The sequence below is a fragment of the Balaenoptera physalus genome, assembly GCF_965194825.1.
Source record: "Balaenoptera physalus genome assembly, chromosome: 10".
NCBI lineage: Eukaryota > Metazoa > Chordata > Mammalia > Artiodactyla > Balaenopteridae > Balaenoptera > Balaenoptera physalus.
The window spans coordinates 57,829,736-57,844,111 of NC_138889.1; the positions used below are offsets into that span (position 1 = coordinate 57,829,736).

A 14,376-nucleotide genomic window follows, 5' to 3' on the forward strand; every position below is an offset into this window, starting at 1 on the left:
GAAGTTTTGTGCCTGCCACAGATACCAATATTATAAGTTTCATGGATAATAACTAACATGTCTGTGACCTAGCTTCTGCTGTTACCATGAATCATAATTTTAGTATTATCTGTGTTAGTAATGTTTTCATTACAATTTCATTTTTAGCAAATCTCACTGTGTGCTTTTTTGTTTTTTACTTAAAGGAAAGAACGCTTGGTGTATGTGGGTATCAGTATTGAAAACATCATTCCTCCACAAGTAAGTTTCTGGTTTATAGTATTTTTAAAGAGGAGACTGCCAAAATTGTTCTAAAACTTAACTCACTTTGTGTAATATGAGTGTTTTTAAATATATAGTATACCTATTTTATTAAAAATGAAAATTTAGCACCTTAAAGAAATCACCCATTTCCCTCATGATTGAAATTATGTGTATGCAGATAGCCCCAAAATGTAATATCACATCCAAACCAAGCTTAAAGCTCACCCCACGGAGTTTATGTTCTATTTTTTTTTTTTTTTAACCTAAATTGGGTAATTCGTTTTTAGCTTCTTTATGTGCTATTTATGTAAAGTGACTAAAAAATAGTTCAGGGAGATTTGGTTTTTAATTCCCTGCTTTGGGGGTTATCAGAAACTTCAATTTGTGTTCTTACAGTTCAGTTTCTTTGAAGGGATACCATTGTTTTGCATTTATTAATCTAATTTATAATTGAGAAAGCTATCTCATGAATGAAAGTATATGTAACATGATATTCATTTGAAATGAAGAAATTTTCTTAGTTTCATATGCAGTTTCATTCAGGCTTAATTAAATCACACACTGAAATAACCTGTCTTGGTTAGTTATTTTTCTGGAGCACCATGCCCCCCTTTCTTCTTCTAAATCCATTAGATTTATTCAGCATATCTTTTGATTTATGTGTGTTAAGTTTCATTATCGGTGGATAGACTTCATCATGATTGTTTTAAAAAAGGTAATTATAAACTCACAAAAGCGTAAGTTTAATACAGAAGTGTTTTCATCCTTTGATCACCAATATTCTTTTTAATCTCTGTACTTAGTGTTGCCATGTTTCTTCAGTTTTGAGGGAATCATTTCACTTTTTTTAAACCTTTCACATGTGCTGCCTAGATGGACATTAGAAAGCTATTAATTCCAAGGAACTTTGTTCTGTTGTGAGTAATAACCTATATACTTATTATCATATTTTTAAACCAGGAGCCAGATTTTTCTGAAGATCATGAAGAAAAGAAAAAAGATTCTAAAAAATCCAAAGCAAACTTGCTTGAAAGGAGGTCAACAAGAACACGGAAATGTATAAGTTATAGGTATGAAATCTGTGAGAATGAAGGAGTGGAAAATGTTTTTGAAACAACCTGACCCCAAAGTATATGCTTTTCCCATTACAATGACAGTGATGATTAGAAGTTGTATATATATTTCTTACTTACCGTCTTTAGAATCATAGAATTTTAGAGCAGCCAACATCATCTTTTCCAAATGTAATTTGCTCATGTTATCCTCTTCTGTTTAACATACTTTGTCCAATTTCTGTAGCTCTGGGGATAAGAACCGATGCCTTTACCAAGGCCCACAGGCACTGCATAGCCTGCCCTGCACTTAGCTTTTCAGCTCCACCTCATCCACGTTTTTCCTTACTCTCTCAGGTTAGCCACACTGTCTTCTTTTGGTCCCTTTGTGTAGACTGTTTACTCTGCCTAGAATTTCTCTCCTGTTTTTTACCTTGTTAACAGTCTTCTCTTAATCAAACCCCTCTATTATATGCCCTCATAGCAACCAGTTTGTCTTCTTGAAAGTACTTCTATAGTTGTAACGATCGTGATTTTAATTTTTTGATTAATATTGCTCTCCCGCACTATACTGTTAACATGAAGGTAAGTACCATGTCCGTGTTATGCATCCCTCTGTTCTTGACAGCTAGCATAGTGCTCCATCAGTGCCTATTGAGAGACTCAATAAATATAGTCTGGTTTACCATCTGCCACCAGAAATATCAGAGAGAGATTTTTCCATAGTCACTCTGTTAGTAGCTAAACCTAGACTAAAACCTTATCTTCTAATTGTTTGCTCATCTAGTGTTCTTTCCACGAAACCACCCTGTCTCACTCAAATAATAAATAAATGATATTTTAATTATTTTAGACCATTGTTAGACAACACCAAAACAGTCTTTTAACTTGAATAACTGGAGATGAAAAACAGAGTTGATTTTATAGAACTTTAAGCTTGTTTCCTGATTATAAACTTTTGTCAGTGATCATGAAAGAGTTCCCCTTGTGTAGTTTCTGTTGTTATTGTTAAAACTTTATTTTGGGTTGGCCGAAAAGTTAGTTTGGGTTTTTTCATAAAATGTTATAAATAAAATAAAATGCAGTAGGATCAGTAAGAGTAAAATCCTTAATATTTATGGGAATGGTGTCCATCTTATTGCTTAAGAAAAAAAAAACTTTGAAAAAGTACCGTTTTTTTTATAAAATCATTAAAACTAGTGAAGTCAAAACCTACTAATGGAAAGTGCAAGTGTTAAAGTCAATTCTACTAAAACACAACAAATGCATTCCTAAAAATTGCCATTGTGTGCAAAATTGCACAAAAACTATAGGGATTATGGGAAATATGGAGTTAGGGCCACACACTCAAAAACTTCATTAGTGACACATTAAAAAAAAAGATAACAACGGTAGTACCATTTGACACATCTTAAGTGGTTAAGAAATAACATAAATACTACAATAAATACGACATTTTATGTTGAAAAAAGACCTGAAGCTTGTCTGTGGAAGTGATTGTGAGGAGAGTTGCAATTTGTAAATTATTGTGTAGTGGTAGAAGGAGGGTTATTTGAAATCAGCCAGAAAGTTGTAATACCAGATGCAGATGGCTATAGCTTATAACACACATGATGAGCTTGGGTAGCTGGTAAATGTTTGTAAGGTGTGTGCACGTGTTTGTTTTGTGTATTCCTACGTGGCTGGTGCAGTTTTCTACATTTATCTAGTGTTTCTCACAAGGAAAATTACATATAAGCAAGTATGAAATACATGTTATGCTTGAATTATTTCCTAATATATCAGTTATGTTGGAACAAATTTACATTATCAGAACAAGCATCATAGGGGAACTTGTATTGTCTTTCAATCCTGATGTAATTGTGGATTTTAATGGGAGAAGAAATTTGTTTTATTAGCATTTCATCTTGGGTATATACCCAGAAGTGGGATTGCTGGATCATATGGTAGTTCTGTTTTTGTTTTTTTGAGGAACCGCCATGCTGTTTTCCATGGCAGCTGCACCATTTTCCATTCCCACCAACAGTGTACAGGGTTTCTGGGTTCTCCACGTCCTTACCAACACTTGTCAGCTTTTGTTTTTTTCATGGCGGCCATCCTAGCAGATGTGAGGTGATGTCTCATGATTTTGATTTGCATTTCCTTGATGGTTGGTGATGTTGAGCATCTTTTCATGTGCTTGTTGGGCATTTGTATGTCTCTTCTCAATTTTTCTTTTTTCCTTCTGCTTCTTAGTACTTTTTAAAGAGATTTAATAGAGTCCTCCATATGCTCTAATTTTTTAAAGTTTTATTCGTCATATTTAAGCTCTAAATACACCTAGAATTTACTTTGTACATGGGGTGCAATGGGACTGTTGTGAGGATAAAATCTAAAGCACTTAATGTATCAACACAGAAAAAAAACCCTCCCCCCCCAAAAAAATTTCATCACTACTATCATTTAATAATTGTTTGTAGGATTCTTATAGCTCCTAACAGAGGATGATGTCAAAGTTGACTAGAAGGAGCATTGGATTGGGGGCCAGAAGACTTCAGATTATAGCCCTCACCACGCCACTAATTAGCCATGTATCTTTGAGTGGTTAGTCCATTTCCCTGGGTCTTGGTTGACATACCTATGATGGTGAACTAACCCAGATGATCCCTTCAGCTTAAAATTATATAACAGTAATATAAACTATGTTTTTTAGCGTAATATGTATTGTGTGATTCATTTATTTATACCCTGCCTAGTTCCCAAAAGGAGGTAAGGAAGATATATATTCTTATGTAAGGAGCAACTTTTTAAGCATAACACCAAACACAGAAACAATAGTGAAAAGGATATTTGATTATATAAAATTAAGAAAGACTCAGACAAAAAGCATTTACAAAAGAAAATGTTTGCTTGCAAAGAAATTTTGTAAAGGAGTTAAAATTCAAAAGGAATGGCTTATGAGTTTTTAAAATAACAGTGACTATATAGTTTTTTCCATAGTGGAAATAGTTTTTCCACATGGTGTCTGCAAAGACTGTTGCATACTTCAGACATTAACATTGCTGAAGTCAAGGATAAAAAGCCATTTTTGTTAGGAAATCAGTTCCTTAAGAAAAATTAAGTTTCCATGTATTTTGAAGACTAGAAGTAGACAGCATGATTTGTTTTGTTTATTTGGGAGGGAGGCTGACTGGAGATGTGATGGGCACATATTTGTAATGATAGCAGGACAAAATGTCCGTTTTCCTGTCTCAAAACTTGAAAAAATAAGCAAAGGTTAAAGGGGAAATACACTTTGGGGACTTCCCTGGTGGTCCAGTGGTTTAGACTCAGCACTTCCACTGCAGGGGGCATTGGTTTGATCCCTGGTTGGGGAACTAAGATCCCGCATGCCATGGCGTGGCCCAAAAAAAAGGGGGGTGGGGAATACACTTTGGATAGAAATAATTGCAACATATGACAAAGATGTTAAAATCTTTAATACATAAAAAGCTCTTACAGATCTGTAAGGAAAGATGAATGTACTGGCTAATAAAATGGGGAAAGGACACAAACCAGTACTTGCAAATGAAAAAGTAAAAATGACCAGTAAACATGAAAATAATATTGGCTTTACTGGGTATTCAAATTAAAATTAAGGAACAAAATAATTTTGTTTTTCCATATTAGCAAAAAAATCTTAATGGTAAAATTCACTTCATGGTTGTATTTTAAATTGCTACAACCCTTGAAGAACAATTTGTATGCCCTTTAAGCCAACAATTTTATTTGTAGCAAGAATACCAGGAACAAACCTATAATCCAACAAAATCTCATAGTGGAACCAAGGGGCATCTCACCAAACAAAAGAAAAGATAAAGTTATGAAAAGATACTGAGGAAGGGTAGAGTTTAGATGAAATTTAAATGAAGAGTAAGGCTCAAAGCAAAGCAGGACTGTGAAAGGGTCAGTATCATATGTGGACAGCATGGTAGACACAGGGTCCTATTTATTTGAAAACAATGAAGATAAGAGTGTGGAGTGTTGTGTCCAACCCCTTATCCAAACTCTGAATCTGGGATGTAAATCAAGGCTGCTTATTTGTGTTAAAAGTGACTTAGATCCTCTAGGCAGGGGTGGGTGTTTCATTCTTACTGCTGTAATTTCCTTTGTCCAAGGGTTCTGATGGTCTCTGAATTTAGAAAACAGAGTGTCTCAGTAAGAAAGTAGTAGTGGCTCAAAGAAATAGATTGTTATGGCACTTTACAGCTGCATCTTGTCCTTGGGAGAAATCCTGTTTTCCGTTAACTTTGTATCTGGCTTTATCTGAATCTGTTATTCTAGCCTGATGAATAGATGCACAGATTTTTACTTTCTCAGAATTTATCTTAAGGAAAAGCTAAGCTATATCTATAAGGATGTTTTTCATAGCATTGTTTATAATCATGAAAAAATTGGAAGTAAACTGTTGCATTTAAAAATATGTTGTAGCAGAAAAGTTCTTAACCTGAAACTTGTGAATTCTCTGAAATTATATGTAAAATGTTATGTTTGTGTAGGTATATATATCTTCCTCGAGAGGAAATCTATAGCTGTAATGAGTTTCTCAACTCAAAAGGCAAAATATTTGGCTATTAGTCATTGTTTTTTTTTTAAAGGACTTTTGATTTTTGATTTTATTCTCTTTTTCTTTTTGCCTGCGTTGGGTCTTCGTTGCCGTGTGCGGGCTTCTCATTGCGGTGGCTTCTCTTGTTGCGGAGCACGGGCTCTAGGCTGGCGGGCTTCAGTAGTTGCGGCGCACGGGTTCAGTAGTTGTAGCTCACGGGCTCTAGAGCGCAGGCTCAGTAGTTGTGGCACACGGGCTTAGTTGCTCCGTGGCATGTGGGATCTTCCTGGACCAGGGATCAAACCCGTGTCCCCTGCATTGGCAGGCGGATTCTTAACCACTGCGCCACCAGGGAAGTCCTGGCTATTGGTCTTAACTCTGTTGTTAATCACTGTGTAACTTTAATCCAATGCTGTCCAGTTTACTGTGGTTATGGAAATGTTCTGTTTCTTCGCTGTCCAGGATGGAAATCAGTAGCCGTATGTCACTGTTGAGCACTTGAAATATGGCTAGTGAGGAACAGCATTTTTTAGTTTAATTATTTTAAATATAAATAGCCACATGTGGCTAGTAATTACCATATTTAGCATGATCTTCAAGTCACTTTATCTTTTGGTCACCTCAGTTCTAAAGTGAAAGGAGTTTTGTATGTGAATAAATCTTAGGAATCATCTAGTCTTGTTTTTTTGCTTTAAGTTGGAGGAAATAGCCCTTGTGAGAAAAAGTATGTTTAGCTAGTTTTAAAATTCTGACCATCTGTATATGAATTTCAGTAATAATAATAATAATATAATCTTTAATAACAACAATAGTATACTCCTCACACTTAGTATTATTTCTGGAACACGAATTTTGTTCAGTTTACCTTGTCATATGATTTGTATAATTGGGTTGGCAAACTGGCCTGTGGGCCAATCCAGCTCACTGCCAGTTTGTGTATAGCACGTGACCTAGGAGTGGTTTTTACATTGATAAATGGTTGAAAAAAGAACCAGAAGGATAAAATTATTTGAAAATTACATGAAATTCAAATCACAGTGTCTATAAATAGAGTTATATTGGAACACAGCTACTTTCATTCACTTAAATTGTCTGTGGCTGATTTTGCACTACAGTGGCAGAGTTGAGTAGTTACAACAGAGATTGTACAGTCTACAAAGCCCATTACAAAAATATTTGTTGCTGCCTGGTATAGATGATCTTTGAAAATGAAAAAACAACTTAGAATTAGATACTGATTTATAAATCTCTGTTTTACCAAAGAAATTGAGGTTAACAGGACTGAGGTGGTCTAATCCAAGTCCCACAGCCCCAAAGTAGCAGAGAGCAGTTTCACATTCAGCCCTTTTTCACTTCAGAGGCAATTTTCCTAACCCATATGCCAGGACAGGCTGTAATGTGATTGTTGTATGTATTTTAGATTTGATGAGTTTGACGAAGCAATTGATGAAGCTATAGAAGATGATATCAAAGAGGCTGATGGAGGAGGTATGTGTTTATCATTCTCTCTTTTTCATCTAACTCGGCCAATACGTTAACTAAGATGCCCTGATTAGAGCAGTGAGCAAGCATATTTTCTTACTCTCCTCAGTATGTATCACGATCACTACTGATGTTAACTGTCTGAGATTCAAAATAATCTCTGGACACGGTGTCAATGTATAGACTCAGAGCTTCTAATTATTTTAAAAATAGTATTATTTTATAATCTGATATGAAACATAAATGTTCCTCCCTAGGTTAAATGTTCCTCCCTAGATTAAAAAATTTTCTTCTGCTTCCAAACAGAAAACTTTGCTGTTGTCTTTCCATTTTTAGATCACTACTGCTACAAAGTCACAAAAATTATGGATAATCAGAATCTAAATGATTGCTTTCAATTAAAAATCAATTTATTAATTTCATAGTCTTTAATGGGTGACATTAAAATAGAAGAATTTGAAGATAATTTAATTAAAGAGCTATGTAGGAAATCACCAGTGCTACAGTGTTATTATGAAAGCTCTAGAAAGGATTAATAATAAGTAGGCTGTTTGTAGTGAAACTGAAGAAGTCACTAGCTTTTCCAGACATGTGTGCCTTATTTACATCTTTGCTGCTGAATTCTCACATTCTCTGCCCTGCAAACACAGTTTAAAAAAAAAATTTAAAAATGGATTGGCCTCTTTCTATAAAGCCATGTCCAAAAGACAGCTTTCAAGAAGAGATTCTTGAGTGACTGCTGATAGGTATGAGGTTTCTTTTTGGGGTGATAAAAATGCTCTGGAATTAGTGGTGATGGTTGCATAACTTTGTGACTATACTAAAAACCTATGAATTATACACTTTAAAAGGGTGAATATTATGGTACATGAATCATATCAAAATTTTTGAAGAAGCAAGTTCTCTACATAGTAAACTTCTATTTAGTAGGATAAACAAAAGAGAGCTCTGTCAGCTAAAGTTGTGAGAAAATTGCATATCTGTAGGAAGAAAATAAAGAAATGAAAATCTGCTAAGGACAATCTGTAGATATTAAAGGGAAGCTTTTAATAAACATATAGTTTTCTCTCTCTCTCCCTCCCTCTCTTCCCCTCACCTGCCCTACACCCTTCCCCCTGGACTCAGGAGTTGGCCGAGGAAAAGATATCTCCACTATCACAGGCCACCGTGGAAAAGATATCTCTACTATTTTGGATGAAGAAAGAAAAGAAAATAAACGACCCCAGAGGGCAGCTGCTGCTCGCCGGAAGAAACGCCGGCGACTAAATGATCTGGACAGCGACAGCAACCTGGATGAAGAAGAGAGCGAGGATGAATTCAAGATCAGTGATGGGTGCGTGGTCTGTCAGTAGATCCCATTCTCTAGGTCCAGGCTTGAACAGGCCTACCAGATAAGCTTGGCCCTGCTCTGATGGAGCTTTTGTTCTTCATGCACATAGACAATCTGTTTTCAGGATACTTTAAACAAATTCAGCGATGCTGATTTTGGTTCTTTCTAGATTAAAACGAAGTTTTATGGGTTATTGTTTGTTTTTTGGGGGGGGCCCACACGATGCGGCATGTGGGATCTTAGTTCCCCAACTAGGGATCGAACCTGTGCCCCCTGCATTGGGTGTGCAGAGTCTTAACCACTGGACCAGGGAAGGGAAGTCCCTATGCTTGTTGGTTTAATATTCAACATTGTATTTAAGTTTCATGAACAGCAGTTAGCATTCATTTGTGGTGTACCTCTGTGCCACCTTCTGCCACCATGACCATGAGAGGTTCCCAGTCAAATGTGAGAAATGGACAGGTATGAGTATTTAGAAACTGTTCTCTGGTGACCCATAGGGGTTTGGGTTGGGGCAAGTAATTCAGTATGGAAGATCAGGAAAGTCTTCCCTGCAGAGCAGGTATGGAAAGAATACCACAAAGTTTCTCCTCTCATATTGTTTAGTGGAGGAAACAAACATATAAACCACAAAAAAGTCATTCTGCATGATATGATAGCTACTAAAACATAAGTCAGGGTACAGAGAAGGGCCAGATCAATCCAGGGAGGTGAAGGAAAGCCTCAGAGTAGAAATAAAGTTTTATCTGAAATGTGAAGAATGAATTGGGCAGATTGATGAATTTGAGATTAGAAGCAGTGAAGGAAAGAAAGTATTCTAAGCAGAGAAATCGGGTCCAGGGCAGCCAGGCATAAAACGTCATAGAATATTTAGGAAACTCCTGGTGTGTCAGGATAAGAAGAATTGAGGAAGCAGCAAAAAGTGCCCTGCTGGAGATGTGGCCAAGACATAAAAAGGAACCAGATGATGGAGTATTTTGTTTGTCATGCATAAGAATTTGGACTCTTTCCTGAAGATGATGAAAACCCACTGAATAGTTTTAAATACCAGACTAATATGAGGTTTATGTTTCAGAAAGATTCATCCTGGCATTCATTCGGAGGATTTACTGAGGGAAAATGAGTGTAGATATTAAAGAGACTTTGGGGAGTTGCTGTAGTAGTTTAGATGGGATATGAGAGCCTGAACTGAGAAGAGGTATCAGGTTTGAGATATTACCTTTATGAGGTAGACTCCGGAGGAATGAGTCATTGATTAGATGTGAGAAATGAAAAGGGAGAAAGAAATTAGGATAAATACCAGGTTTCTGCTTTGAATTACTGGATGGGTGACAGTACCAAATACCAGGCTAGGGAACAGAAGAGAGGAGTAGGTTAGGAAATAATGAGTTCACTTTTGGGCATGCTGAATTTGAGGTATGTGGGGGACTTCCCAAGAGGCCAAAGCAATTTATGTACAAAAATCAGCATCAGTTCATGTTCATAACTCCTTCTAAAAAAAGGAGAGGGGGCAAAACATCTCTTCATTTTATAAACAGGGAAACTGATACAGGTAACTGGATATTTTACATTAAACGTTACCTAATAATTCACTGGACTTGTTAGAATTTGAACTCAGAACTCAAAAACGGGTTCACGGTTTTGAGTGTACCATCATAATTCATTTGGTTTCTCTTGGACAGATCTCAAGATGAGTTTGTTGTATCTGATGAGAACCCAGATGAAAGTGAAGAAGACCCACCATCTAATGATGACAGCGACACTGATTTCTGTAGCCGAAGACTAAGGCGACATCCCTCCCGGCCTATGAGGCAAAGCAGGCGTTTGCGGAGAAAGACTCCAAAGAAAAAGTACTCCGATGATGATGAAGAGGAGGAATCTGAGGAGAATAGTAGAGACTCTGGTAAAAATAATTTGTATCCACATCTCACGAAGTCAGTAAATTCTTATGACTTCTGGAATTAAGATTTCTTAAAATAAAATTCCATTCAATTGTAATATAAGCTTTCTGATGAAACTTTGAGTTCTGTTCTTATGATTCACCACTAATTAAATCTTTCACATAAAGCACATCTGAGAAGATAGATACAGATGGATATGTTAACTTCATGCCAGATTCATTTAGGATTGTGATGAATCCTTTTGGTGCCAAGTGTTTCCATGCCTAGACTTTACCTTCATAGTGTTTCTTGGGAATCATTCTTAATAATCTGAGAACATTTTTCTCAGATGTCTAGCTATTAGAGAAAGATTACCAATTATCTCTAACATTTAGATCATGATCGGTGATTATGATTGTTAGTTTTTATAAATTATCAGTCGTTGATGTTATTATAGCTTATGCTTATCTCTGTTAACTAAATAAATAATGAGAGGCACAGCAGGTAAAAGAACAGATAGGAGTGCTTTATGGGATTGGCAGATAGGTAGCTGTCGTCTTACTGAGGAAGTGCCACAGACAGGAGTATTATATCCCCAACTTAGGCCAGGCTTGTGGAGTTTTACATAACCACAGTACAATATCAGAATCAGGAATTTTATTGATAAAATACTATTATCTAATCAACAGTATACATTCAAATTTTATCAGGTGTCCCAATATTGTCCTTTATATAAACATCTTTTCCTGGTCAAGGATATAGTTCAGAATTACATATTGCATTTATTCACGTCTCTTTAGTCTCCTTTAATCTGTAATATTCCTCAAACTTTGTTGAATGTAGCATTTTTGAAAAATACACACTAGTTATTTTGTAAAACATACCTCATTTGGGTTTTTGTAGCCTTGTGATTAGATTCTAGTTATACATTTTCGGCAAGAATATCACAGAGTTAATGTATGTCCTCCAGGTCTCTCTATTATTTTCCCTTTGTAATTAATAAATAATTCATAGGAAGATATTTTGAGACTGTAAATATCCTGTTCCATATCAGATGTTTCACCCACTAGCTTTAGCATTTATTCATGAGTTTTCTAACTCCTTCCTTCCTTTTATATTTAATACTTGGTGTTCTGTAAGGAAGAGCTTTCTCTTCTCCCCTATATATTTATTTCTTTGTATCAGTGTGGACTTAACAGATTCTTATTTCAGTCGGTGGATATATGTTACCATCACTATTTTGACACACTTTGCCCTAGATTTGGCCAGTGGGGACCCCTTTAAACTGTTGGCTAGCTGTTTTGAAATATTTGAAATCCATTAGAAAACAAAGCTAGATATGATGATTCAGTGGAATTTGTTAGCATTCCTGAAAAACTGCTCTGACACAATGCCATAGTCTGACTTTGTTTTATTGATCAGAGGTGACATGACAAGAATAGTGCTACTTAGCAGTGCTTTGAAAGTTAAAGTAGCCCCATGAGCTGTATTTAGCAGATTTTAATTCCGCATGGAAAAAAGGCAAAAATATAACTCCAGTTCTGTACTTATTTGAAACAGGCGCATCAGTTTTTTGTGGTTAGAAAGTTTAACCTCTGCAGTACATTGTGAAGCTATGACTGTAGCCATATAGCTACATACATAGGAAAAGCAGATTATCATGAGGCAACGTAGTAACTATCCACCAAGAGGAGCAGTTGTGGCAGCCATGCAGCTCACTGGGTAGCTCTAGGTTGTATGAGATAAGGATTATGTAAAAAGTTTTTTTGTTTTTTTTTTTGGCTGCACCGCAGGATCTCAGTTCCCCCACCAGGGATTGAACCCAGGCCCTTGGCAGTGAGAGTGCGGAGTCCTAACCACTGGACTGCCAGGGAATTCCCTGTAAAACATTTTTTAATCTTGAGGGTTGACTGCTAATAGGATACATTTGTGAGGTTTGGCATTAAAGCCCCCCCAGATGTACTCATATTATTAAGAAGAAAATGAGAGACATGATTACTGTTCATTTAAAAGTTATGACTGAACTCTGCCTAATAGCTTTATATTTTTATAACCTAAGCTAACTACTTTTCTATTTAGTGGAATTAAAATTTGTACTTGATGGGACTTCCCTGCTGGTCCAGTGGTTAAGACTCTGCACTTCCAATGCAGGAGTCCCAGGTTCAATCCCTGGGCGGGGAATTAAGATCCCACATGCTGCACGGCACAGCCAGAAATAAATTTTAAAAAAAAAAAAAATTGTGCTTGATTTCTTTTTCCTTTCTCCTCTTTTTTTTTTTTTCTAACAGAAAGTGATTTTAGTGATGGTTTTAGTGATGATTTTGTAGAAACTCGGCGAAGGCGGTCAAGGAGGAATCAGAAAAGACAAATTAACTATAAAGAAGATTCAGAAAGTGATGGTTCCCAGAAGAGTTTACGACGTGGTAAAGAAATCAGACGAGTTCACAAGCGTAGGCTTTCCAGCTCAGAGAGTGAAGGTAAGGAATAGCTCTCCAGTTTACAGAAGTTTGGACAAGACAGCAGTACAAATTATAAAGTGGACTCAGGATGATGATTCTGTACAATTTCTTAGAAATTTAATAAAACCTGTAATATCTTTGAGACAAAACCCATTATTTTATGCCTGGTCAACTTATAGTTTAAATAACTGATACTTGATAAGATACTAACTTTTAAGGTCTTCATTGTAATAATTAAATTCTTCATTGAAACTGGAAGAGTATCAGAAAATTGTGATCTGAACAAGATTTCTTCTGCTCCCTTATTATTTATGGCCCTCATTTTGAAATAACCTCCTATGTCCTGAATTCCTGAACAGTTCCAAACCAAGGGTGCCTACTGTCTCTCTCCACCGTAACAGTGAGCTTTACTTGGTAAACTTTTATTTCTTAATAGCTTTAGCTGTGCCCCATACCAGAAGTACAGGAAAAGATCTAAAATATGAACTTGTGATATCCATTTAGTCTTTGTAGTTATTCCAGAGTTCTTCCCAAGTTCATTTTAAATGAGTCTAACCCTTACCTTCCCCCATTTCTTTTTTATATATTTAATTCTCCATTGTTTATGGTCTGTTTTGAAGATTATTTGCTTTCATAGATCCTTGTCATTTAAGTTTGAGCCCAAGCCAGGAGAGCAAGGGAAAAAAATGTTTGGATATGGGAGACTAAAGAAGGGAGGTAAACATCTGGGTGAATGTGTATTTATCTTCATGTGTCATTAAAGACAGATATAAATTAATTAATTCAACTATTAAAAATAAATACTTACTGAACTAGTCACTGTCCTCGGCACTGGGAATAGAAGAGTGAAAAGAATAACCAAAAACATATAACTCTGTCATGTAACTCTTATTTTAGTTGGGGGAAGAGAGACAATAAACATGATAAATAAGTAGAATATATATTAGGTGGAGATAAATGCTACGGAGAAAAGTAAAGGAGAAAAGGAGCATAGGTGAAATTTCAGATAGGGTACCAAAGGAATGCCTCAATCAGAAGATAACATTTGAGTAAAGACCTGAAAGAAATGTTGATACCCACATGTGATTAGTGGGTACCATATTAGATAGTGCAGTAGACCATTGTATAGACTTTGGAATTTATTCTGTGTGAGATGAGAAATAATTGGAGGATTTTGAGCAGAGAAGTGATATGATCTGACTTACATTTTAATTTGCTATGGTATCTGTGTTATGAGTACATTGAAGGGGACAGGGAGGAAATCTAGGAATCTAGTTGGGAGGCCATTGAAATAGGCCAGGTGATGATGATGGTGGGTGAGACTAGAGCAGTAGCAGTAAAGGGGTGAAAAGCAGTCAAATTATGG

At 36.1% G+C, this 14,376-nt stretch overlaps 1 protein-coding gene across 2 annotated transcripts in view; it reads left to right on the forward strand.

The window, feature by feature from the left end:
* Positions 1-14,376, forward strand: part of RSF1 (remodeling and spacing factor 1) — a 179,515-nt gene that overhangs the window by 161,836 nt on the left and 3,303 nt on the right. For both annotated transcript variants that reach the window (XM_082410310.1, XM_082410311.1), the window contains exons 10-15: positions 186-240; positions 1,204-1,313; positions 7,280-7,347; positions 8,467-8,674; positions 10,354-10,574; positions 12,840-13,028. In XM_082410310.1, the coding sequence (XP_082266436.1) occupies positions 186-240; positions 1,204-1,313; positions 7,280-7,347; positions 8,467-8,674; positions 10,354-10,574; positions 12,840-13,028 (851 nt within the window). The remainder of the gene's footprint in view (positions 1-185; positions 241-1,203; positions 1,314-7,279; positions 7,348-8,466; positions 8,675-10,353; positions 10,575-12,839; positions 13,029-14,376) is intronic.